The following is a 24,821-nucleotide window of genomic DNA, read 5'->3' as shown; positions in this document are numbered from 1 at the left end:
AAACTGAATCTTTTGTCATTTTATAATGACCCTTTTTATCTTTAATAATTCCTTAAAATTTATTTTGCTTAATGTTAATACAGTTTCACCAGCTTTTTTTGGAGATGTATGTCTTTTCTTATCCTTTTACTTTTGACTATCTTGTGACTTTCTGCTTTAGATAGGTATCTCATAGCAATACATATAATAATATAGCTGGATTGTCTTTTAGTGTTAATTTGAAAATCTTTGTCTTTTAATCAGTGCATTCAGTTCAATTACGTTTATTGTGATTGCTGATATATTGAGGTTTATTTCCACCATCTTACTTTGTGCTTTATTTTTGTCCTACTTAATCTGTTTATTTTCTTTCATTTCTGTCTTTTTTGGGCTTGATTGGGCTTTCATTTTATCTTTTGCCCTCTACTCATTGGCCACCTTTAATTTCATTAAACATTTTGTAATGAAATCATAAAAAGTAGACAACTTATATTAAAGTCTCATACTCATCAACAACTGTAAGTATTTTATCAGTTTGATTTCGTCTTATTACCTCCCCCACCCAAACACACACACATGCACATGCGCACACACACACTTTTTTTCTGGGACATTTTAAAGCAAATTCCAGATAACATTATTTCACCATTGAATACTTTTTTCCCCATATAACCACAGTTATGACACCTACAGAATTAACGATAATTCTTTAATATAATCTAATACCAGTCCTTCTTCAAATATCCTTGTGTGTCTTAAAAATTTATTTTGGTTTATTCAAATCAGAATCCAGATAAAATGGCAGTTGGTTGATATGTTTAATTCTCTTTCTCTTCTTTTCCTTTTTCCTCTACTTTTTTTCTTTTCATGCCATGTATTTGTGGAAGAAACCAGGTCATTTGTTTATAGAATTTTCCTTTCTGGGTTTGACTGATAGTATTTTCAAGATGTCTTTTAACCTTTTGTAAACCGATTAGATTTAGAGGAGTGATTAGATTGAGGTTTTATTTTTTTAGGCAAGAAACACTCCAGAAGTGGTACCACATACTTCCTATTTTGACATTTAGTAAGCAAATAGTTTCTAAATGATCCACTTCTAGTGATGTGAAGGTTAACCAAAGGGTTCAGGTGTTGTGATTCTGTGTTCCCCAGCAGCCTTTCTCCCAGTCATTCAGTGTTTGTTGGTGATTGTTTCCTAGAACCATTATTTGATTAGCAACCAGAAAATGGTGGTTTTGTAATTCTATTACTGCTCTGGATTTATTAGCTAGAAATCATCTGTAAATAACTTTGTGTCATCAATTATTTAGTTAATTTAAAGGGTAGTTCATGCAGGAAATGCATGATTTTTACCCTTTATCAGTTTTTCGGAATAATGAATCAAGTCCCTTGCAGCCTCTCAAAGGTGACCCAGGCACCCCTTCTCCCCTCAAACCCCTGCCATAATTTGGAGTATCATTACCAACTCATGGAGATAGATATATATATGTATATAGTGTTTCTGTTCATTGAAGACACTGTTTTTAACAATTTAATTATCTCAGTGGCTTTTGTATTCTTTTTCCATTGCCTGGTAGTCTTAGTCTTTGATCACTTTTTTCTGGCCAAAAAAAATATTTCAAACTTATCAAGTACATTTCACTCAAGTGTAGGCATAGCCACTTCCAAGAAGCTATGGTTTCTTCAAGTGAGAGGTGGAACTTACAGACTGCAGTTTGTGTGCTGGGGTGTTTATTGTTAATGGTGTATCATTGTTTCCATGCCTTTTCAGTGAACAGAGCTAGAAATACATATTTTTTAGAAAATAAAAATAAGTCATTAATACTGATATTTTTAATTCAAATTTAAGATTAAAGAGTTTTTACTTCTTTGATTTTATAGTTGTATCTCTTTCCTGTTACACTGAAAAACTTGATTCCTTGATTCTGACATCTCCATAATTACTTGCTCTGTCTTGCAGAGTATATATATTTTGTATACATATAAACAGTAAAGAACCAGTATTAGTATTAAAAACATGATTACTGAATTCAGTTCAAGGCCTTTTGTAATTTTTTATTGTTTTTAGGATATGACCTATTGGGGATATACACCAAAATGTGTTCAAATGTGTTCAAAGTCACTTGAGGTTCTTCTTTGATCAAAGATTGTGCAACCAACTTGGTTTATAGTTAAATCATCCGTTCCTATTTATTTTCAATATTTAGAAATTTCTTGTGAGTTTTTCTAATTTAACTTTTATTTTAGTTATGTAAGACATTAGCATAGTTCTACAACTATAAAACTATGGTTCAAAACCGTGAGATAAGATATCTTCAGTGAAAACTAGTTTCTCTCCTCATTCTTACACCTTGTTTCTTCCTTCCTCTATCATTTACTATTGCTGCAATGACAAATCACCACCCATTTAGCAACTTGAAACAACACACATTTATTATGTTACAGTTCTGTAGATCATATGTCTGACACAGATCATACTGAACTACAGCCAGGATGCTATTAAGGCAGTGTTCCTTTCTGGAGGCTCGGGGGGAACTCCTTTTCTTGCTTTTCCTATCTTCTAGAGGCTGCCTGGATTACTTGGCCTTTTTGCTCTGTCTTCAAAATCAGCAACATTGTATCTCTTTGACCCTTCTGCCCTCAGGTCCTCTCTGACCAGTCAGGAAAGGTTCTCTGCTTATAAGGACGCCTGTGATTAGATTGGGCCCGCCTTGATAATCTCCCCATCTCAAGATCCTGACCCCGAATCCCACCTTTAAAAGTCCTCTTTATGACAGCATGTAAAGAAATTTATTCACAGGTTCTAGGGATTAGGGCATGGACTGCCTACCGCAGTTCCCCCAAAGGTAGCCAGTTTTATCAGTTTTAAAATTTATCTTTTCACTGTTTATTTTTGAAAACATAAGGAAGTATATATCCCCCACCTTCCTTTATAAGGATGGTTCTGAACCCAGCAGTGTATCCTGGAGTTCATGCCATAGCAGTAGATTGAGGATTTCTTCATTCCTTTAGGGTTACATGGTGCTTCACTGTATGAACCACCATAGCTGTTTCACCAGTCTCTATTGATAAATGTTTGGGTTTTTTCCAGTCTTCTGATATTTAAAATAATTTGCAGTGAAAAGCTTTGTGTCTACATCATTTTCACCTCTATTTCTTCTTGTATTTTATTGGCCTCATTTTTTATATTTAGATCTTTGTGCTCTTTGGAATATGTCCCAGTGTAGACTATGAAGAATGGATCCAGTCTTCTTTTCAACTTTAAAATTTGACTTGCATACCTTATTTAACAAGGTTTAAAATTAATCAGTGTCTCCATCCTTCCCCTGAACAATATACAAAACTGAGAATGATTGCTCAAACTATCTCCCTTCCCTCATTTGTTACTTATCTAGTATCACTTTTTTTTTTTTTTTTAACAGAGGTACTGGGGATTGAACCCAGGACTTCTCACATGCCAAGCATGCACTCTACCACTGAGCTATACCCTCCCCCCAAGTATCACTTTTTTTTAACACCAAATTAAACATTACTATTATTTTATGCAGACAGTGTTTGTTTCTGTTTATCCAAACTTGCCACTGCATTCCTGTCTTCCATCTCAGAGCTTCCTCCTAGGGTCATTTTCCTCCTCTGTAAGGCAGATTCCTCTGGCAGCATCCTTCGAAGTAAATGCTGTTTTTGTTTATCTGAAAAAAATCTTTATTTCACCCTCTTTTAAAATCTTTACTTAGCTGAGAATATGACTCTGGGTTCTCCTTCAGCTGTAGATGTTATCCCACTGTTTTCTGACTTCTTTTGTTGCTGTTGAGAAATTGATTCCTTTTTACTTAATATCCCCTTTCTCTGGTTGTTTCAGATCTTCCCATTGTTTTTGTTGTCCTGAAGTTTCACTATGGCATATCTAAATATGCATTTCTTTTTCTTACCCTGTTGGGGATTTGTGGGCTTTCTGAACCTGAGGAGTTCACCCTTCTATTTTTCCTTCCAGAATTGGCTTCAGCATGTAGAGCTTCTCACTCTGTACTTAATGTCTGTTAGTTTATTATCCATATTTTTCATCTTTGTCTCTCAGAGTTGCATTCTGGATATGTCTTCACATCAGTTTTCTGTTCACTAATTCTTCAGCTATGTCTTTTTGACCTATCATTGAGTTTTTATTTCCAACTACATTTTTTTTTCTAAAGTTATTCTAGGTTCTTTCAAACACACCTAGTATTTTTTATGGTATCTTGTTCCTTATATATATTTTTTATTCTCACTTCTATTTCTTTAAGCATTTTAAACAGATTTATTTTACATTTTCTATCCAATAATTCCAATATATATAAAAATGTTGATGGGTTTAATACTGTTCTTTATTGTTTCTACTGAGTCATACCTGCAGTGTGTCTTACAATTTTGGATCCTGTATCATATTCAGCTGGACTTTCTGTGGAGCAATAGTAATACTGGAAAATCTGCTCTTAAGTTGCATCTCTCCAGAGGGATTTGCATTTGCTGCTGCCAGGTGGCCCAGGACAATTTTAAGTTAGTTTCCTGGCTTAGACTTTCTCAGGCCTCACAGAGAGTTAAAATAACCCCCTAAAGTCATTTGAGAGTGGCTTGAAATCACAAACTCTTCTGGAAGGCTTTTTTTTTTCCTACCTAGACCTCACATCAAGACTGACAAATTTCTGTCTCCTTTTGTCAGTGGACAGATTTGGGGGGGGGGCGGATTTCACCATTTTTCTTGCTTTGAAGGTCTGGCTTTATGTGAAAGGTTTCAGTTCTGATAATCTAACAACATTTGTTATCTTTTATGTATTAACTTTTAGGCTTTTCAAAGCGGGGATTTGGGAGAGGATCTAAGCTACCATATTTTCAGGAACAAAACTATGTGTTCTTTAAAAATACTAATGTTCAGGAGGAAAAAGAGAAAAAAAGCTTGGAAAAGAATCTAAGGGAGAAGAAATAAGGTGGCTGCTCTGGCTCCTTACCTACAAAGGAGGCATCCTCTGTGTATCGCTGTCGGGCCACTCCTTATGACTCCGCCACCAGAGAGACTCTCCAGTGGGCCCCTCATGAAATGACAGCAAGGATCACGAGGCATTTGTCCTTTCTGCCTTGTGGTTTTCCCTGACCGCCCTGCCATCCCCAGCGTCCGGCTTTTCCTCCAGCCTAGATTTTCTACCTTCTTTCAGGTTCTGCATGACAAAAGTTTTAACTCAAGAACCAATATATTTAGAGTCTCAGGTCCCTTGGTCTCTGTAACGTACAGTTGTAGGGACCATTTTGCAAAAACTGTCAGCAGTGATTCTGTGAGTAGGCGCCTAGGAGATGGTGCTTCTAAGTCGAACCTGTGTGCCATGTGGGACCAGGTTCTGGCCACCCTACAACTCATTGTCGTGAGAGCGTTCATCCAGACTCTCTTTGAGCCTAGTCCTGTATGTTTTGTCAGTCTCACCTCTTCAGGTAATGACTTCTGTAAGTCCATTACTCACTGTTTGAAACACTTTTTATTTACCCCCACCTTACGCAAGTTTTAAAATGTGAATAAGAGTTGAAAATATATGCACGAAATTATCTTTGTTAATGGAGGGCAGCAAAGGCAGAGAGAGCTATATAAATTTGGGGGTGGTTTAGAATATGATTTACTGCTTAATGACAGGTAGCACTGTCTGAGGATCATAACAAAATGACAACTATACCCCGAAGACACCTTTTTTTTTTTTAAATGGAGGTACTGGGGATTGAACCTAGGACCCATGTGTGCTGAACACACACTCTGCCACTGAGCTATACCCACCCACCTCCCCACCCCACTGAAGACATCTTTACCTTGGAAAATAGTTGGAATTTCCCTCACTATTCCCAGTTTTGTTTAGTGAATGGCATCTCTTAACAATTACAAGATACCGACCTGCATAGAGCCTCCTTATCCCATCCCTCCCTCAGCTTGCTTGCTGTTTTGGCTCCCCATTCCTTAGAGAGACAATTAACCAATTATTTAAGACCTAATTAGTTGAGTTAATTACTATAAATGAAGCATGATACCCATAATAGTTAGCTGTATTTATTTTAGAAAGTAAGTGGTAGTGAATTAGGGCTGAACAAACAAAGGGTACATTTACACCTAATTAAAACTTTCATGTCCGATTTTAAGTCTTCAGTGATTCCGGAAACCCTTCAATGGTAGAAGATGTGCATTGAGCACGTAACAGTATTTGCGCCCCTGTTCCAGTGCTTTCCAGATATTATCTCATTTAACTCTTACAACAAGCCTATGGGACAAGAACTATCATCTCCTGTTTTCTCACTGAAGGGACTGAGTGCAGAGAGGTTAAATGAAGGTCACAAAGCTAGTATGTAACAGAAATGGCTCAGAACAGCTAGTCTGGCCCCACAGCCCCTGCTGTGCAGAAATAGGTTCATCTGGTGAGTAAAGCCAGTGACATTTGTTTTTAGTCCCCTCTTCCCCCACCATTACCACCAGTGGTTTTAAATCTCGTTCTTTGAAACTTAGACAATACGGTGGTGCAGAAACCAATTCCATGGTTGTCTTTATTCGTTCACATGGACATAGGGTAAGCCTGGGAGTGCTACATCCTTCGTGGTGCCAGCTTGCTGACCTCTCCTCCGTTTCAGTTTCTGTTCCAGCAGCTGGGAATGTTGGTGTCCTTTGTGAAGAGCCACATCAGACCTTATATGGATGAAATAGTCACCCTCATGAGAGTGAGTAGAAATTAGTGCTTTGGCCTGTTCATCAGTGTTTGGGTCCAGGAACACTTAGCAGCAAGTTTGGATAATGTGGACATTTGTTTCTTGGGTTATTGTAGAGATGTTACAACCTGAGTCTGAGAAGTGGAGCAAGGTGTCCCACTGGATCAGGAAAGGGGTCTCCAGGCTCTCAGATACAAGAGGACAAGGTGTGAAGTTGCAGGAGAAATCCTGAAGTAATTGTCCTCCCACAAATAGACTCGAGATCTTTGCTTCACACGCAGCAAAGCAATTTCACTTTAATATCACAATAGTGTTTTACTGTTCTCACAAAAGCATTCTTCCTTACTGCCTGTAATGGCCTTACGAGAGGGCTGGGGATTGGGTTTTCCTGGGGCTATTAAATACGGTGGACTGCTGTCAGGCTCTGCTGTCAGGCTCGGAGGAAGAGGGTGATGCTTTACCCTGCTACCTTCAAAAGCTTTGTAAATGCTACCTTCCGACTGCAGTAGCATATGAAAAAAGGGTCACATCCCAGCTTTTGTAACATGCTTTAAGCAGGTGCAAAGTGCTCCCCATTGATGGCAGTGTCAGTTTTTCTGTTCGGGAGTGGAGAGGCTGCTTCCTGCTGTTTATGGGTTGTTTTGCAGAGATAGCTGAGTCCTCAGAGAATTAGAAGACAATCTTCCAACAATTTTAATTCTTCTACACCAGACCTTTGTAGTTAGCTTGGGGAAGGAAGCAGCAGGGCTAAAATCAAAGCGGCTGGCTTCAAAAATGGAACTTCTCTGACACTAAGTCTCAAAACTAAAACACTCCTATATATATAAATAAATAAAAGCTGCTGTGTTCCACGACTCCTGCCTCAGAGGCCTCTGTACAAGGAGGAGCTGGGTAGGATGCTAAAGGGCCTGATGGATGGGAGTGGGGAGTGCAGGGAGGGGATCGGAGGAGTGCAGGGAGCGGGGACCCCGGAGGTTGGAGAGGGGCCAAGGGAGGAAGCAGTGTGCTCGTGGGTTGAAGCTGAAGTAGTCTGTGACTTATTCCTCAAAAAAGACTTACAACCAAAGCATAGGGGTTTGACACCTGCCAAATACAGCTTTCATTTCCTCTAAGATAGAGAAGGTTCATCAGGGGCTTTTCCTTTGGCGGTTGATCCTGGGCATTTTAATGAGCTCCCCTGAGCCCAGGAAGAGCTCGGGCTTTGTGAACAGTGATTTAATCGGCATCCCTGGGGAGGCTGCCTAGCTCCTTTGAGGCAGAGCAGTCCCTTGTGAGGAGCCCCGATAGTTATTCAGTGAAGAGGCAGGTGGGCTTTCTCTACAGGAGGTGGAGTGCGGCCCAAGTGAGTGAACCTCAGACAAACCATGGAGACCGTGTTCCTTTGTCAAAGCTCTTTATCTTTTTGAGAGAGAATACTTCTCTCACCAAGCAGAAAATTTTGCCAGCAGCTTTTAATATTTTTTAATGTTTTTACTCTCTAAACCATTATGATTTAAACAAAAATTTTTTAATAAAAATACCTTATGCTTCCATACAGTTTTTCATATGAGGAGTTATCTTTTTTCTTCATTGATTTCTATTATGAACTATAGGAGAGCTCAAGAGTATTAATATGTATGTGTTGCCATCATTGGTAGAGTTTCTATTATCATTAAGTCTCCTACTCTGGAGGTTTTAAAGAAGGCAGTAGGTGACTGTCTTTTTGAGTTGATTTGAAATGACAGCTTTTCCTGGAGTGGAAGACTTGGACCAGTTTGCTTCGCAGTGCAAGACAGGATCTGGAGCCAATTGGCCAAGTTTTTATTTTAGTCACTTGTGTGGAATATAATTAGATGAATGTAGAAAAGTGCTTCTTTTGTGGCACAGTCTAGGTCTGAAAATGGTTTGGGACACGTGTCAGATGCTGTCAAGCAAAGTCTAAATCCAGAAAGGGCAGGAAATCTTGTAAATACTGGAGTTGTTCTCTGGCAGAGCCCAGGCGGTACCCAGAGTAAAGAACCACCCTGGACAGCTGGAGAGCTCAAGTGACATAGACCGTCATTCATTTGTTCTGTAGGCGTGTTTGGGTGGCTGGAATATACCAGGCACTCTACTAGATTTGGGGAGACAGAGATGAATCAGAGGGTTTCTTACCTTCAGCTAGCCTACAGTCAAGTAGAGGGAGGGCGGCAAAGAAAATTAAGTATTACAGGTGCTAGAAGAGAGGAGGACGGAGGGACCCACAGTGGATAATGGAAGGAGACAGGAAAGCCTTGTTAGGAGAAGTGAGGCTTGAGCCAGTTCTAGAAAGACAGACAGGGCTTATCTGAGCAAGAGTTGGGATCTGGGCAAAGAGCAGCATGAGCAAAGCAGAGGGGCAAAGTGGCCTGTGCATTCGGGGAAATGCAGTTTAGTTGTTCACCATGACTGTGACAGAGATACAGGGAGGCCCGGGGAGAGGATAAGGAAAGAGTCCCTTGGGACAGATGCTCACAACATTTTTACTTCTTTTGAGCTGTCTCAGTTCCTTGGTTCATATTTCAGCAGAAGGGCTCCTGACTTTGCTCCTCTGTCTCTCCCTCTCTATAGGAATTCTGGGTCATGAACACCTCCATCCAGAGCACCATCATTCTTCTCATTGAGCAAATTGTGGTAGCTCTTGGCGGTGAATTTAAACTCTACCTGCCCCAGCTGATCCCGCACATGCTACGAGTCTTCATGCATGACAACAGTCCAGGCCGCATCGTCTCCATCAAGGTGAGTAGCCCAGGGCATTCTCTAGAGAGATTTCCAGCATCCATCAGAGTCCCTGGATGATCAGCTAAGAAACGAGACCCTGTTCTGAGTGATGGGGTGATGCTCGGTCCATAAGACCAAATCCGAAGAATGCTGTAGTACCTGATGTGTGCAGTTTACAGAATGTTTATAATTCTCCCTTGATTATCCTTATGTTTTGTCTCCTTTAATGGGTTATTCTTGGTAAATGTTTTATTGCAGACTGGTTTTCTCTATTATCCAACAACTGATTTCTTACCAACTGAAATAAGCTCAGAGAAAGCAAAGTAACAAATAAGCTCAGAGAAAGCAAAGTAACAGATAAGCAAAATAAAATGAGGGGAAAAAGTGCTACCAAGAGAATGTAGTTCAGAGCCACTTAATAAAGGCTTCTCAGAATCCCTGAAGAATTCTGAATTATCCGTATCCCTGCTCCTCTTCATGTAACTTAGGTACTTGATGCCAGACTGTGTTTGTTCATTGTCATGCCCTCGCTCGTTTTTGCAGTTGCTGGCTGCAATCCAGCTGTTTGGCGCCAACCTGGATGACTACTTGCATTTGTTACTGCCCCCTATCGTGAAGTTGTTTGATGCCCCTGAAGTTCCACTGCCATCTCGAAAGTGAGCACCTTTAGCACTAACAATTATCAAGCTTCTAATGTTTCGTTGGGAATGTCCTTTTCTTAAGTCCCCAGGCCATCCTTCTATTTTTCTGTTCTTTCAACTCCCTTTAAGTTTAGTCCAGAAATGTACCAGATCTGTGGAAATCTTAACTGTTCCCAACCCACTGAAATATATGTTGGATCTATGTACGCAAAACACATCAGAAGCCACTCCGTCCCATTCAGTGCTGATTGTTAAGGTAACCCCCAGCCAGGTCTCTCACTCTGGGCCTGTATGTTAGCAGTTACTGTATATTAGCGATTGTTGTAGGGCAGCATTAGAGACAGTGGACCGCCTGACGGAGTCCCTGGATTTCACTGACTATGCCTCTCGGATCATTCACCCGATTGTTCGAACACTGGACCAGAGCCCAGAGCTTCGTTCCACAGCCATGGACACATTGTCTTCACTCGTTTTTCAACTGGGGAAGAAGGTGAGCCAGGAGCCCCAAACCAATGTGCTCTTCCGCCTGCCTTTGGGAAGAAGACTTTTTGAATTGCTCCATTTGTTAGTCTCTAGGCCTCAACCACTGCCAGAGAACTAGGAATCATTTGTGCTCTTTTTTGTTCTTCATTCAGCAAGTATTTATTTAGCCATCTACATGGGCTGAGTGCTGTTCTGGGGATAATGTAGTAAACAGATTGCTGTCCTTGTTCTCACAGAGCTTACGTTCCAGCAAAACAAAGCTAATAGGCACAGTTTATCTCATAAGAGTGATGGGTAGGGGTGGGGAGAGATGCTGTTTCTTTAGGGTAGATGGGGAAGACCTTTCTGATAAGATGACATATCAGCAGAGACCTAAATGAAGGAAAGGCCCAAGCCCAGGAAGCTGGGTGCAGGCAGAAGGGTTCTGGGAGCAGCAGGAGAGCAGTGTGACCTCAGGGGAGGGAGCAGGGTGAACGTGCTTGGAAGAGGTCATAGGGAGAACCTTGCAAAGGCTGGGCTGGCAGTGGGTGTGGAAACTAGGCACTGTAGGTCAGAACGTGGTCCGCAGACAAGCAGCGTCAGTCCTGCAGAGCTGGGAACGCGGTAGAACCCAGGCAGATTCTCATGCCTCACCACAGACCTACCGAGCCAGCAGCTCTGGCTGTGGAGCCCGGCAGCCTCTGGTTTTGTGTGCCTTCCAGGTGATTCTGATGCCCACTAAAATGTGCACATCACTGTTGTAGGCCGTTGTAAGTACTTTGGCTCTTACTCTGAGCAAAACCTGAAGTCTTTAGAGATTTTGAGCATAGAAATACTGTAATCTGACCCATCACTTAATTTTTAAGTGATTACTCTCCGTGCTGTGTGGAAGAATAGACTGGGCCAAGAGCGGAAGCAGAGAGACCATTGAAAGGCTGTTGCAGGAACCCAGATGGAAGGTGATGGGGACTAGGATCAGAGCCCAGGGGGCTAAAAAGTGCTTCTTCTGAACACCGCATCACTGGTCCAGAACCCAGAAGTGATAGCTGTAATCTGGGAGCGGTGATATTCTTTTCTCTGTTTTCCACTCTCCAAAGTCATGGTTTCTGTTCTGCTTCCTTTCTTGTTCCAGTACCAAATTTTCATTCCAATGGTGAATAAAGTTCTGGTGCGACACCGAATCAACCATCAGCGCTATGATGTCCTCATCTGCAGAATTGTCAAGGTGAATGGAGCTTTTTTCCTAAGTCCCCCATTGTCTTTCTTAATTGGTATTCTTGTAATCTTAGCTGTGGGAGTACATCTAGCTTTTTAGCTTTGAGCTAGGAATTGGCGAACTTTTTCTGTAAAGATAATGAGTTTTTTCAGCATTGCAGGCTGGGTAGTCTCTGATGAAACCACTCAGCTCTGCTGCTGCAGCCTGTAGGCAGTCGTGTGCACACATGAACAAATGAGCCTGACTGCATTCCAGTGAAGCTTTGTTTATGAACACCAAAACATGATTCTCTAATAACTTTCACATGTTTCAGAATATAAATCTTTTGATTTTTTTTTTTTTCAATCATTTAGAAATGTAAAAACCATCCTTGGCTCTCAGGCCATGTACTGAAACAGGCAGTTGCTCTTTGCCGCCCCAGCTCTTCCATCACATTCATGGCTCACAGTTGTCTCACAGTTGCCAGTTGCGTGCTCATACTACTAAGTCAGTGTTTGTCAGTGACCAGGAGTGGCCAGCACGGACTGGTGTACAGTGGGGAATACAGCCCCCTACCCACGTGATTCATTTTGTCCACACATGGAACCTTACCTAATCCTGGCTCTTCCAGAAGATGTGACCCCTCCACCAAGGTTTAAGGATGTTTTCTAAACTTGGAGCATCTGCTGAAGTTGCATGTTGTTCTGTGAATCTCTGGTTGCAGGGATACACCCTTGCTGATGAAGAAGAGGACCCTTTGATTTACCAGCATCGAATGCTGAGGAGTGGCCAAGGGGATGCATTGGCTAGTGGCCCAGTAGAAACGGGACCCATGAAGAAATTGCATGTCAGCACCATCAACCTCCAAAAGGTAGGTCCATCATTTCCGGGGCAGGGGCAGCTTGGAAAGGATAGCCCTGCTCTTTGCTCTGCTTAAGACAACCAAAAACCAGCCCAAGCATTTTTCTGAAAATCTAGATAGCATGAACTTAGGTCATTTTGTCTTTCTCCAGGTTTCTGAATTGTACAATTTTTTTTAGTAGAAGGAAAATAAAGAACAAAGTGTCCTTTTGTGTTCCCTTTTTGCTTTGACAGTGGAACGCTTTATTACAAATAGCATTCTCATTTTTAACGTGAACGGAACACTGTTCCTAGTTAGCACTGAGACTGATGCAGGCTTTTTAAAGCCCTGCTTCTCAAACTTCTCAGACTCACTGGACTTACCAAATGCTTGGGAGCGTGTTGCTAAAATGCTTGTTCTAATTCAAGCGGTCCAGATTCAGGCCTTGGTAGTTTGCATTTCCAACCAGATCCCAGGTAATGCCGATGCCAGTGGTCCATGGACCACACTTTGAGTAGCGAGGTTTTAGGTCTTTGCAGATAAGTACTGAATTCTCCAAGCTGACCAATGCCTAGGATATAACCAGCTTCTCTCTATGTGTGTCACCAGCCATCCACTTAAAAACAGACAGTTTCAAAGCATCTCTAATAGATACAAGCAGAATAATCATCTACTTCACTGACTTTTAAATACAGCAGGTTGCTAATTTTCCCCATTTTGTCGTCAGTCGTTAGTACTTCTGGTGACAGTGAGCAGCTCCGAGTTTGGACCTCAGTGCAGTGCTGTTCTCCTTTATTAGCAGCTGACCCAAGGCAGCTGCACTTGTAACAGCAGATAGAGGTAAAAGAACTGGGCAGGGCTGGGTCCCAGCTGACTTGCTCTCTTCCTTTGGCCCGACCTCTGAGCATGTGTGTGTGCTCACACACGGCTTTGGAACACTGGCGTTTACTCCTGATGCCAGTCTTTCCCCGCACAGACGGCTGTAAAGGGACCACTACTGAGGGACGTTTGATGATTTAAGATGGAAGTAAAATAGCCCTGGGTCAGGAGTGACACTGCTCTCGCTCTGTGTTCTGTAACTGCTAGTCCAAGGCTTTTGGTGGAAAAAGGCCATCAATGACCGGGCGTTCCCAGGCAGTTGTTGAGGCCACCGTGCTGACACCTCACACTTGAGGGAGGGGCTGGACAAGAAGGCCAGATGCATGCTTCCTCCCAGATGTTTTCGGCCTGCCTAGGTTCAGAATGTCCTTCCAACCAGGCAGCTGTCCGCCCTGCTTTAGGTCTTTGTTCTCTCTATTTTAGGAAATTCTCCAGTGGTCTAGTTTGCTTCCAGGAAGTTTTGCTTTCTACCCAGGACTTGGAAAAATAAACATAACTTTTGCCAAACAGAAAAAAAGAATCCCAGTCTGTCTCACCTGAGAGATCAGGTCAAGTTGAAAAACCCTAAGCAAAGTTCTCCACAGCTGACTCTCGGATCCATTTCATTGGAAAGTAAATTGTGCTTCCACATATTCATAAGATGCTAATTAGGGATTGCTGTATTTGTCAATTCTAAACAGCTTTCAGAATAGTTTTTGGCCACCTTGATCACCTTTCTATCAGCTGTGCTAATAGAGGATGCTCATGGTACAGAAAACATGAAGCCCATCTATGTGCACGTCTAGGATGCCTTCCAGGAGTCTCAGCAGCGTCACTGTCTTGTGATCATCTATTTGGGTGGACCTCCTAAATGAAGAAGCTGGCATTCCATCAGCATGCACCCGTGTCACCAGATGAGGCAGTCAGCAGTGGGCGGGTGGCAAGAGGAAACTGGCTGGCATTTAAACAGTAGCTGTGAGACCCAGAGAATTTGGAGTTGCTTATGTTTTAAATTACAGAGCAGTAGGGAAAGACCCATGTGAGGGACATAGCCTGCTTGATAGATTGTATACTTATTGGTTACGCTGAACTTTTTTGAAGACCTATTTGCTACCATTTATCACATTGTAACGATGACAGTGACAGCAGTAACAACCACCACCATTTGTTGAGTTCTTCCCACGTGTCAGGCACTGTTGTGAGAACTTCACATGTATTGACTCATTTAATCTTCCCAGTAACCCCACAAGTTAGGTGCTGTCATTACCATCCCTATTTTATGAATGTGGACATTGAGAAACTGAAAGGTTAAGTAATTTTCCCAATGTCAATTTGTAGATGGTGGAGCCAGGATATGACCTGGGTAGTGTGACTCCAGAGTCTCTTATCCACTGTGCTGAATGCCTTCACCTTACGCAGGCTTGGCCTCATGGCCTTAGAGGGTAGAAGACATTAGTAGTACTTCCTTGTTTATGTCCAACTTTCAAATCCTTATAATATAGTGTCGCTGTCCAGGGACCTGCTGTGTAGGGAGGAAACCAGAAATCTGTGGATCAAAAAGGACTTGATGTTTCCATTTCTTTCAACAGAACAAGGTCTAAAAGGCAAGTCTTTGGTATCTAGTGTCACTCTTCTTTCTAGTTCAGGAGTGCTCATTGTAGGGTCAGTGAGAATCCTTCACATAAACTTTTAATTTGTCTCTTGTATCTTGTACTATCTCTACTTCAGTTTTTGACGTAAAATAATCGTTTATGTAATGTCACTCACTGGTAACTCACTAAAAGCTACAGCAGATCTCCATTTTATCCCAGGGAGGTGATGGGTTGAGTCGTTGATGGCGAAGTGGTGTAGCCCATGGGGTCTCTTTCACTCCCTGGACCACTTCACATGAGAACTTCTGCTCTAACTTATGTAAGTTCCCTAGTTTAGGGAGGATCGACATACCTGTTCTGCTGGAAAAATCATCCAAGAATATATTTTAAAGGTTAAAGATTTAGTAGTTAGGGCTGGGCCAATTCAAAGAGATGTCATTTTGATAATAATAGCAACCATTTTTGCTCATCTGTTCCAGCAAGGCCCTTCAGGTGCATTATCCTTAGACGAGGAGGACTGAGAATCAGATGCAGCCTACAAGTAATTTGCCCAGAGTGCTATCACAGCTGCGGCAGAGCCGGGGTTCCAACCAGGCGTCTCTGACTTCAGAGTAATAGGCACTCACGCATAGAGTGCTAACTTTGTGCCAAGCATTGTTATAAATCTGTTACACATATTAACTTAGTTCCCATCTCATAGGGTGTTTTGAGGATTAACTGTTATCCACATTTTACAAATGAGGAAACTGAGGCACAGAGAAGTTAAATAACTTTCCCAAGATCAGACACCCAGAAGGTTACATAACTGGGATTTGAACTCAAGCCTCTGAGCCCCACAGGGTGTGGCTGTTCCACTGCACTGCCCTGTGCATCTCCAGAGCCTGGGTCTTCCATCCACCTCCCTAAGCTGCCCCTGCTAGTAACTCCTGATGCTTGGAGAACTCAGAGTTTTAAGGAACGTTGGAGGGGATAAACTAAAAAGTAAGAATTCAATCTGTTCAACTCTTTCTGTCTCATTTCACAATAGTGTCTGGTGCTCTGGGCTCACTACCCACCTCATTGTCAAACGGTTAATGATGGTGTGAACCTGAGCCTTTCCACTCTCCCTCTGGGACTGCTGTAAGATACGCCAGTGCCCCAGTGCAGAGTGTCCAGGGCCCTTCACACGCTGCTGGGGGCCATTCGGCATTGTGGGATGCATTCTGAGTGTGTCAGTCCCCATCCATTCTGGGTCTGTAGAGCTCTCTGCTTTGCAGATAGAGTCCAGCACAAATGAGGTGTAAAACAAGCTTTCACTGTATTGTGGAATAGTCCAGAGGTTGCTGTTTTTGCTTTATGGCTTTAATTAAATATTACTTTTGTATTTGTACTCGGGGAATTTTATCATGAGAGATATAATGTTATAAATCAAAGAAGAAGAAGAATCATTAGGTGAGGGCTCTTTACAACTGCCCCTTAGAACTGATGGTTTTCCATTGTCACCTGTGGCATTACAGGCCTGGGGAGCTGCCAGAAGGGTCTCCAAGGACGACTGGTTGGAGTGGCTGAGGCGGCTGAGCCTGGAGCTGCTGAAGGACTCCTCGTCACCCTCCCTGCGCTCGTGCTGGGCCTTAGCTCAGGCCTACAACCCCATGGCCAGGTACGCTGTGTCAGGGCTCCCTTCTTCTGAGCCTCAGACTGAGATCAGGGGATCAGCATATAAAAAATGATACATAGAATTAGTTTTTAAACTAAAAATAGACTTACCATATGATCCAACAATCCCATTCCTGGACACATCCAGAAAAAACTCTTAACTTGAAAAGATAACATGCACCCCAGTGTTCATAGCAGCACTATATACAATAGCCAAGACACGGAAGCAACTTAAATGTCCATCAACAGATGACTGGATAAAGAAGTTGTGGTGTATTTATACAATGGAATACTACTCAGCCATAAAAAAGGATGAAATAGTGCCATTTGCAGCAACATGGATAGACCTAGAGATTATCATAAGTGAAGTAAGCCAGAAAGAGAAAGAAAAATACCATATGATATCACTTATATATGGAATCTAAAAAAAAGGACACAAATGAACTTATTTACAAAACAGAGATAGACTCACAGATGTAGAAAACACACTTATGGTTATGGGGGTGGGGGCAAAGAGGTAGGGAGGGATAAATCTGGAGTTTGGCATTTGCATGTACTAACTACTATATGTAAGAAAGATAAACAATAAGATCATACTGTATGCCACAGGGAACTATATTCAGTATCTTGTAATAACCTATACTGAAAAAGAATATGAAAAGGAATATATATATATGTATAACTGAATCACTGTGCTGTACACCAGAAACTAACACAATGTTGTAAATGGACTATACTTCAATTAAAAAATAAATTTAAAAAAAGAATTAGATTTTGTTAGCAGTAAAAGGGTATTTTTAATTTTGCTAACCTCTGGGGGCAAAGATAAAAGGCCAAATTTAACAAGTTCTTATTACAGGAAAAGCATCCATCTTAACCTTGCTAGTAGACCTTTCCTTAGTAGATTTAGGTCCAAATTTTTAATTACAAAGTCATTTATAACTCTGAAAACAACTATGTAATAGTTTAATATAACCTGTTTCCAATAATAATGATATTCTGATTATTTATTGCTACAATTGCAAATACCCCAAGACTTAGTGGTCTAAAACAACAGCAGTCTAAAATTATTTGTTTTGCTTGTGGATCTGCAGTTTGGGTAGGACTTGTAGGAACAGCTTGTCTCTGCTCCACATGGTGTCAGCAGGAGTATTTGTCCTGGGGCTGCAGGATCCACTTTCAAGATGGCTCATTCATCCTCTCAGCAAGGGAGGTTGACTATCGACTGGAAATTCAGCCCTGGCCAGGGGCCTTGGTTCCTCTCCACATGGATTGCTCTGTGGGTTGCTCAGGCTTCATCACAGGATACTGGCTAGGTTCAAGAGCGAGTGTCCCCAGGGGAATGAGGCAGAAGTTCATGGTGTTTGTATGACCCAGCCTTGGAGGTCACATCGCATCACTTCTGCCCGATCTGTTGTTGAAGCCAGTCACAGAGGCCCACTCCAGTTCGAGGGGAGGAGATGTGGATGCCACCTTTTTATACGGGAGTAGAAAGATTCTGGAAGAGCATGTGGAGCAGGAGATAGTGCTGCAGCCATCCTTGGAAAATAGAATTTGCCATAAAAAAATAATGTAAACCTTAAACAGGGAATCTTAAATAGCCATTAAACATTTGGTTTAGAAAAAGTTTTAATGCGTGTAAAAGATTTATAGCATAAGGTAAGTGAATTAAATGGAATACAAAATGGTGTAAATGTGATTTCAGCTATTAAAAATATATGTTCACAGGAGAAAGGTTAGAACATAACACAGCAGTGATTATCTCTAAGTAGGAGTGTTTAAGGAGCAATTATTTTCTTTATTCTTTTCCCTATTTTCTAAATTTTTCTGCAGTGGACAATTCTTATTTAAAATGAGGCATAAATGGTAATTAACGATTCTTCTCACTAACAAGAAGCAAAAAAAGTGAGGTATTCCACTCCATTTCACTTTTATCAGCACAGCTGGTTTGCTATTTCAAGTGTATTTAGCAAGAACAGCGATGGTCCCTGAGACTGTTGCTGGGATGCCGTGATTTGGTTCATCTAATTTCTTTCAAATATTTTTTAATGCTTTAGAAATAGTTCTAAGAACTTCTCTGTTTCCATAGTATTCAAATTCCATGTGCTCAGCTGATGTAGCATACCTCTCTCCTGCTCTGAGTCACTTCTGAGCACACTGTCATCCAAAAGAGGCTTGTGATAAATATACACACATGTGTCTATCCCTTTAGTGCCAAATATGTTCATTTGGGACCCAGCATGGTCTTGGACCTAGATCAGAAACCTTATTTCTTAATTTACACAGGACTTCTTTTGGCCTTCATGTTACCCTTTGAATTTCAAATTCTGTTTTTCCCATCAGGTTCCAAAATTATATATACGTCAATCTGACAACCTTTTTAAATAGGTAATGAAAAGTAGATGTATAGGCATCAAATGCTTAAACTCATACATTATATAGGCATATCCTGTAGTTTCCAACCCTCCTCTCCACACATTCACCAGAAGAGAGAGGGGAGGAGAGTTCAGATGTCACAGGTAGCAAATATGTCCGGCCAGGCGACGCGGCAGTGATTCTAGGTAGTTGCCGCAGCCCTACCAGGTCTTCCTAAGGCCGCAGCTGTTGCAGGTTTGGCTTAGAGGATCTTTTACGACTTACGGATTTGGATTCTGTTTTCTAATGCTGCTAGTTTCTTATGTTTATGACCATCCAGCCAAGGGTTCTGGTTATGTTTTGAAAAACAATAGCAGATGCTGCCTCTGGCACTTCTGATCTTAGGACTTTGGACATGGCCTGAGAAGCATCATTTGAAGATTATTTTCTGAATCTGTTATGTCAGCTTCTATGTTAGAAGCCCCCTTTCTGTTCACCCGCTCCAATGAAGAAAAATGATGTGAAAAATGTGGACACAAGTTTTTTTCTCTGTTCTTTTTTCCCCTTCTACCCCCCCACCCACAGGTCCCTGTACCTGCGCTCTAAAATACAGTAGTCACTAGCCATGTGTGGTTATTTTAATTTAATTAAAATTAACTAAAACTTAAAATTCAGTTCCTCAGTTACACTTATCACAGTTCAAGTGCTCAGTGACCAATGGCTACCATATGGACAGGGAAGATACAGACCATTCCAGCAAGTTCTGTTGGACAGCGCCAGCCTGGATAGCCATAAGCAATGATGCCAGGAATAGGCTGATAGGTGCCACTCCATGGCACCAGGCAGAGGCAGCAGAGTCATCTCCAACGCTTGTCTCCACTCCTCTCTGCCTTCAGGGATCTCTTCAACGCTGCGTTCGTGTCCTGCTGGTCGGAGCTGAATGAAGACCAGCAGGATGAGCTCATCAGAAGCATCGAGTTGGCCCTCACCTCACAGGACATCGCTGAAGTCACACAGACTCTCTTAAACTTGGCTGAATTCATGGAACACAGTGACAAGGTGAGACTTGGCCCCCTTGTCCAGCTGGAGCCTGACAGGGCACCAGCTGGTGGGAGGGGAGAAGCTCCCGCACAGCCCAGTCTTGCCTGGGCCCCGTCCGCCACTTTCCTGTGCCGTGACTTCCACTTTCCTCTAGGGCCCGCTGCCACTGAGAGATGACAATGGCATTGTTCTGCTGGGTGAGAGGGCTGCCAAGTGCCGAGCATATGCCAAAGCGCTACACTACAAAGAACTGGAGTTCCAGAAAGGCCCCACCCCCGCCATCCTAGAGTCTCTCATCAGGTAGGCTGTAAACCCTTTTTAATTGCTGCCTTCACCTGAAGTGGCCTCTCTTCTCCCACTGCCTGGTGCCAGTCCAGTGGAGTCACTTAGAGACTTCTGCTCTGTGAACTCTGCCATCGGGTCTGGCCAGCACGTTTAAGTGAGATGTGGTTGCGGGTGGCTTTCCCCAGTATTCTAACCATAATTGTCATTTCTGTTGACCCTGAGCACCTGGACTCCTGCTGTTTTCTAACCTGTGTGTGCTTGTCCCAATGAAATCAGCCTAGAAGCAATTCTGTGGCCAGAGCAGCCTAGGAAAGATAGATTTTAGGAAAATCTAGGAAAGATAGATTTTATGTCTGGGTTAGATAGCGCTCTCTGGCTCAGCAGTCAGAACTGGTTTCTGTGCCTCAAAGACCACCCGAAGGCAGGGTGAGGTTTTACTGAGTAAGTATGTTGGTGCCTGAGTCTTCCCCGTTGGAGTCCTGAGTATGAAAGGCAGAGCCAGTTCTGAGATTCAGTGGTCTTTTCCTCTGATTTGATTATGTTCTCTCCTAAAATGGTTTTGAGTCTTCTGGGTATGGAAAAAATATGTTGTTTAATAAATTCTTTGCTGTTTTGAAATTACAAGCAACCTTAAATGTTAGCTCCATAGCTCTTAGAGAGCTGTTCACTTTCCCTAATGATTGTCAGAGAATATTAACTCCAGGATCTAATTATCCTCAAATGCTACTAACATGGTTGATTATTTCACTACAGATAGTTTAGGAAAAATCACCCAGCTAATAAGTACCTCTTCTGTGGCTGAAACAATCTGCTGTGTGCAGTGCTTCCTTCATTTGAAAGGATAATCAAATAACCAAATTCTCTGCTAGCTCTGCTTTTGAGTAGATGCTAAAAAGTGTTCCTTGAAATTCTTTAAAAAGTGACCGAGAAGATAGAAATAGAATCATGTTTTTGCCCAAATAAATTAGACTTGGAGAGAACATTGATTTCTAAAATACCGCGTAGGATCAGTTATACACCTGCCATCCCGTGGGGTAGGCGTCAGTTTTAAATTAGGAACTGCAGAAGTGAAAACTGTCATTTCTTCCTCCCATCTGTGGCCTGGGTGGTACACTCTTGCTTCATAAGCTAATGGAAAACCCGGTGACTGAATATCGTAGCCTCAACATTAAATAGCTAGTTTTGCACATTAATTTCCTTGCTAACCTTTTTCTGTTTGATACCTCTCTGAAACCTTCCTCATCCCACCCCCCATATTTTTTCCCCATATTTGAGACGGTCACAGAAGCATTAATGTTTATGCGGATTTGTAGTAGAAAGATACCACCAAAGGCCTGGAAAAGTATTCAAGAAGGTCATGTAACTTCTTAAAGCCAATATATTTGAAAATAAGTCCTCAGCATTCCTTGCAGGTTGACCTTGGCTTTTAAGAAAACAAACAAACAAAAACCTCTGGCCCCAGGTAGAGGCAGGGCCTCTAAGCTCTGAGGTTGATTCCTAGTCTGATTCCTCTGGGCTTGGGGTTTTGCCTCCCTTCGGTTGGTTTCCTGTCTCTTCCCAACATCCATCTCTTTTGTTTCCATTTGGAGCTTTTCCCACTGACTTTGTAAAACTACTTTTTCTAAGCGCCATTGCACTGTTCTACCATCATTTTCACTGAAGACAGTTTTGAGAAACAGCCTTAGGCAAAGCTGCTTATTACCGAAGTGGCTCTCAGCACTACCCCAGTCGTCTGGGTGAGCCTCGTGGACATTCCTCCCACGGCCCGTCCCTGGGCCGCTACGGTGATTTGGTCTTGGGGGCATTGCTGTTCAGTGAGAAATTGGGTTCCCTTCCTCACAGCGGCCACTGGAGAGCTCACAGTTCAATTCCTGGCCCACCTGTAACAAATTACAGACATTTTACCTGCTTTGTCTACTGCCCTCCACCCTCCAATTTTATTTTTCCTATTCGTCTTTTTTCTTCACCATTTGTCTATGTTTTTAAATTTAAATATATACATTTGAGTCAACTGCGTTAAATCTTTTTGAAACAATCCAGTTAACCATACACAGAAACATCTTTGCACCGCTGATTCTTAGTTTTTATTTTTGTTGTAAAAAACTGTGCTGTGCTGACAACACTGTTCTCTTGCTGCTGGATCAGTCTGTCTTCCTACCTGTTGGCACTTTTATCTACCTGCTCCAGGACAAATCAGATCCATAGGTAATCCCCAAGCAGAGCTTACACTGAGACAATTTAAACTATGCCCATCTCCTCAAGGTTCATATATCAGTAAGTAGTAACTGGGGAACTGAGAATTAAATGGGTATTCGATTATTTGGAAACACACATGCTCCTGTAGACACACACACACACACACACACACACGTTTTACTTGCTGCAATAGCATTAGGGTAAGTTCTGGTGGCCTGCTAACTTAGTCCATTTGGGACACAGTAACAAATTATCATAGACTGGGTGGCTTGAACAAGAAACGTTTATTTCTCAGAGCTGGGAGAAGGATCTAGATGCTGAGAAGTCCAAGATCAGGGTGCTAGCATGGTTGGGTTCTGGTGAGACTCTGTCTGTGTTGCTAATTGCCAGCTTCTCTCTGTGTCTCCACATGGTGGATTGTAGAGAACAAGTTCTACGGGGTCTCTTTTATAAAGGCACTAATCCCATTCGCAAGGGTTCCACCCTCATACCCAAAGGCTCTACCTCCAGATACCATCACACTGGGGATTAGGCTTCAACGTATGAATTTGGGGTGGGTTGGGGGTGGGCGGGTGGTGAGGGAGGGACACATTCTGTCCATAGCACCTGCTTTTCTTTCTCTGCCCTAAGTAGAACAGAGGGTCTGGTCAAACTGGATGCTTTCACTGCGTAACCACTGACATCGCATTGTAAGAAAATTTTCTGAATGAGACATCTGCAAAATTGAAAATAAAAACTGGAGCCAGTACTTACTAGGTGGACGTGCAGCTCTAACAGCTGCCCTATCGGGCCTGTTCTTTTTCACACCTTCCCTGCCTCCTTCTTTCACATCTCTTGGAGGATATGGTCAGAACACAGTGTTCTTTTACCTTCAGGAGCCACACTGGGCTCTCCCTTTGGTTCCTGGTGGTTCTGTCCTCCGTAAGGTAGAGGCTTTGCTGTGCTCACCTCTGAACCCGTGGGATCCATCATCAGCCTGCCCCAAAAGAGATGCTGTAAAGGTGGTAGTTATGTGAGAATCTGCACCTCTGTAGGTGACGTGACTGGGATGTTCTGAGCTTCCTTTACACCTGCTCTCCCCCTCCCTCTGCCCTTCTCTCCGAGACGTTTTCCCAAAAGGGTAAAGTAAACCACAGATGCCAAATTAGAGCCTTAGTTTTTTTGTTTTTGTTTTTTTATGCCCATTTTTGAATTGTATTATTTGCTTTTTTGCTATCAATTGTATAAGTTCTTGATATATTTTGGGTATCAACCCCTGATCAGGGATTATGGCTTGCAGATATTTTTCTCCCATTCTGTGGGTTGCCTTTTCAGTTTATTGATGGTTTCCTTTGCTGTGCAGCTTCTTGGTTTGAGGCCATCCCACTTGTTTATTTGTGCTTTTGTTGCCTAGAGCCGCAGTTTTCAGTTGTGGGGCATGTAGCTGAGGAGAGAGAATGAGGAGCGACTTCTGCCGTAGGCATCTCATGCTCTTCCCTCCCCTCATCTCTTCCTAACCCCCCATCTTTTTCTCCCCTCTCTGAGCAGTGCTGTGCCCGCCGCTGAGCACTCAGGTCCCCTGCTGCCTTAGGATGTTTCTGTCTGACGGCCTGTCCCACAGGAAGCCCTTCTCCGGTCTGCTTCTTCTCTACTCACTTTATTTCTTTCACATTCTTCACATTTTCTTTATCCATTCATCTTTCAAAGGACATTTAGGTTGTTTCCATATCTCGGCTGTGGTGAATAATGCTGCAGTGAACAGGGAAGTGCAGATATCTCTTTGAGATAGTGGTTTTGTTTCCTTTGAATACATACCCAGAAGTGGAGCTGCTGGATCATGTGGTGGTTCTGTTTTCAGTTTCTTCAGGAACCGCCGGACTGATACAGTAGCTCTGCCAATTTATATTCCCCCTAGTAGTGCACACGGTTTCCTTTTCTCCACTTCTTCACCAACACTTGTTATCTCTTATCTTTTCAATAATTGCCATCCTGCCAGTGTCTGATGGTATCTCATGTTTTGATTTGATAGCATTTCCCTGATAATTAGTGATGTTTGCAAAGTATTTTGAAGCCAAGTGGTGGCACTGGCCACTGTGGGGGCTGGGTGGATAGTCCAGGATCTGACCTCTGCCAGTGGCTGCCGTGGCCCTTTTTGTCCCTCACTTTCTCGTTTTTGACTTCCTGTCCCTCTCTTGGTTTCCCTGAAGACTGCTAACACACTTAGAGTCTCTTTCTCACTGCTTACTCTCTGATTTTTCACTTAAAGCTTTTCACCATGCTCTGAGTGGTAATAGGAACATTTTTAAAGGAACAAGTTTTAAAAGTTTGTTGTAGAAGGAAAA

At 42.3% G+C, this 24,821-nt stretch overlaps 1 protein-coding gene across 4 annotated transcripts in view; it reads left to right on the top strand.

Moving 5' to 3' along the window:
* The window catches only part of MTOR (mechanistic target of rapamycin kinase), a 115,696-nt gene that overhangs the window by 26,455 nt on the left and 64,420 nt on the right, over positions 1-24,821 (top strand). For all 4 annotated transcript variants that reach the window (XM_032495179.1, XM_014555249.2, XM_032495177.1 and 1 more), the window contains 9 exons: positions 6,607-6,693; positions 9,250-9,417; positions 9,943-10,055; positions 10,368-10,530; positions 11,635-11,727; positions 12,422-12,568; positions 16,485-16,627; positions 19,875-20,037; positions 20,174-20,319. In XM_032495179.1, the coding sequence (XP_032351070.1) occupies positions 6,607-6,693; positions 9,250-9,417; positions 9,943-10,055; positions 10,368-10,530; positions 11,635-11,727; positions 12,422-12,568; positions 16,485-16,627; positions 19,875-20,037; positions 20,174-20,319 (1,223 nt within the window). The remainder of the gene's footprint in view (positions 1-6,606; positions 6,694-9,249; positions 9,418-9,942; positions 10,056-10,367; positions 10,531-11,634; positions 11,728-12,421; positions 12,569-16,484; positions 16,628-19,874; positions 20,038-20,173; positions 20,320-24,821) is intronic.

Source organism: Camelus ferus, chromosome 13, assembly GCF_009834535.1.
Source record: "Camelus ferus isolate YT-003-E chromosome 13, BCGSAC_Cfer_1.0, whole genome shotgun sequence".
Classification (NCBI taxonomy): Eukaryota; Metazoa; Chordata; class Mammalia; order Artiodactyla; family Camelidae; genus Camelus; species Camelus ferus.
The sequence above is the reverse complement of the archived record's forward strand: the minus strand, read 5'-3'. Positions and strand labels throughout refer to the sequence as shown.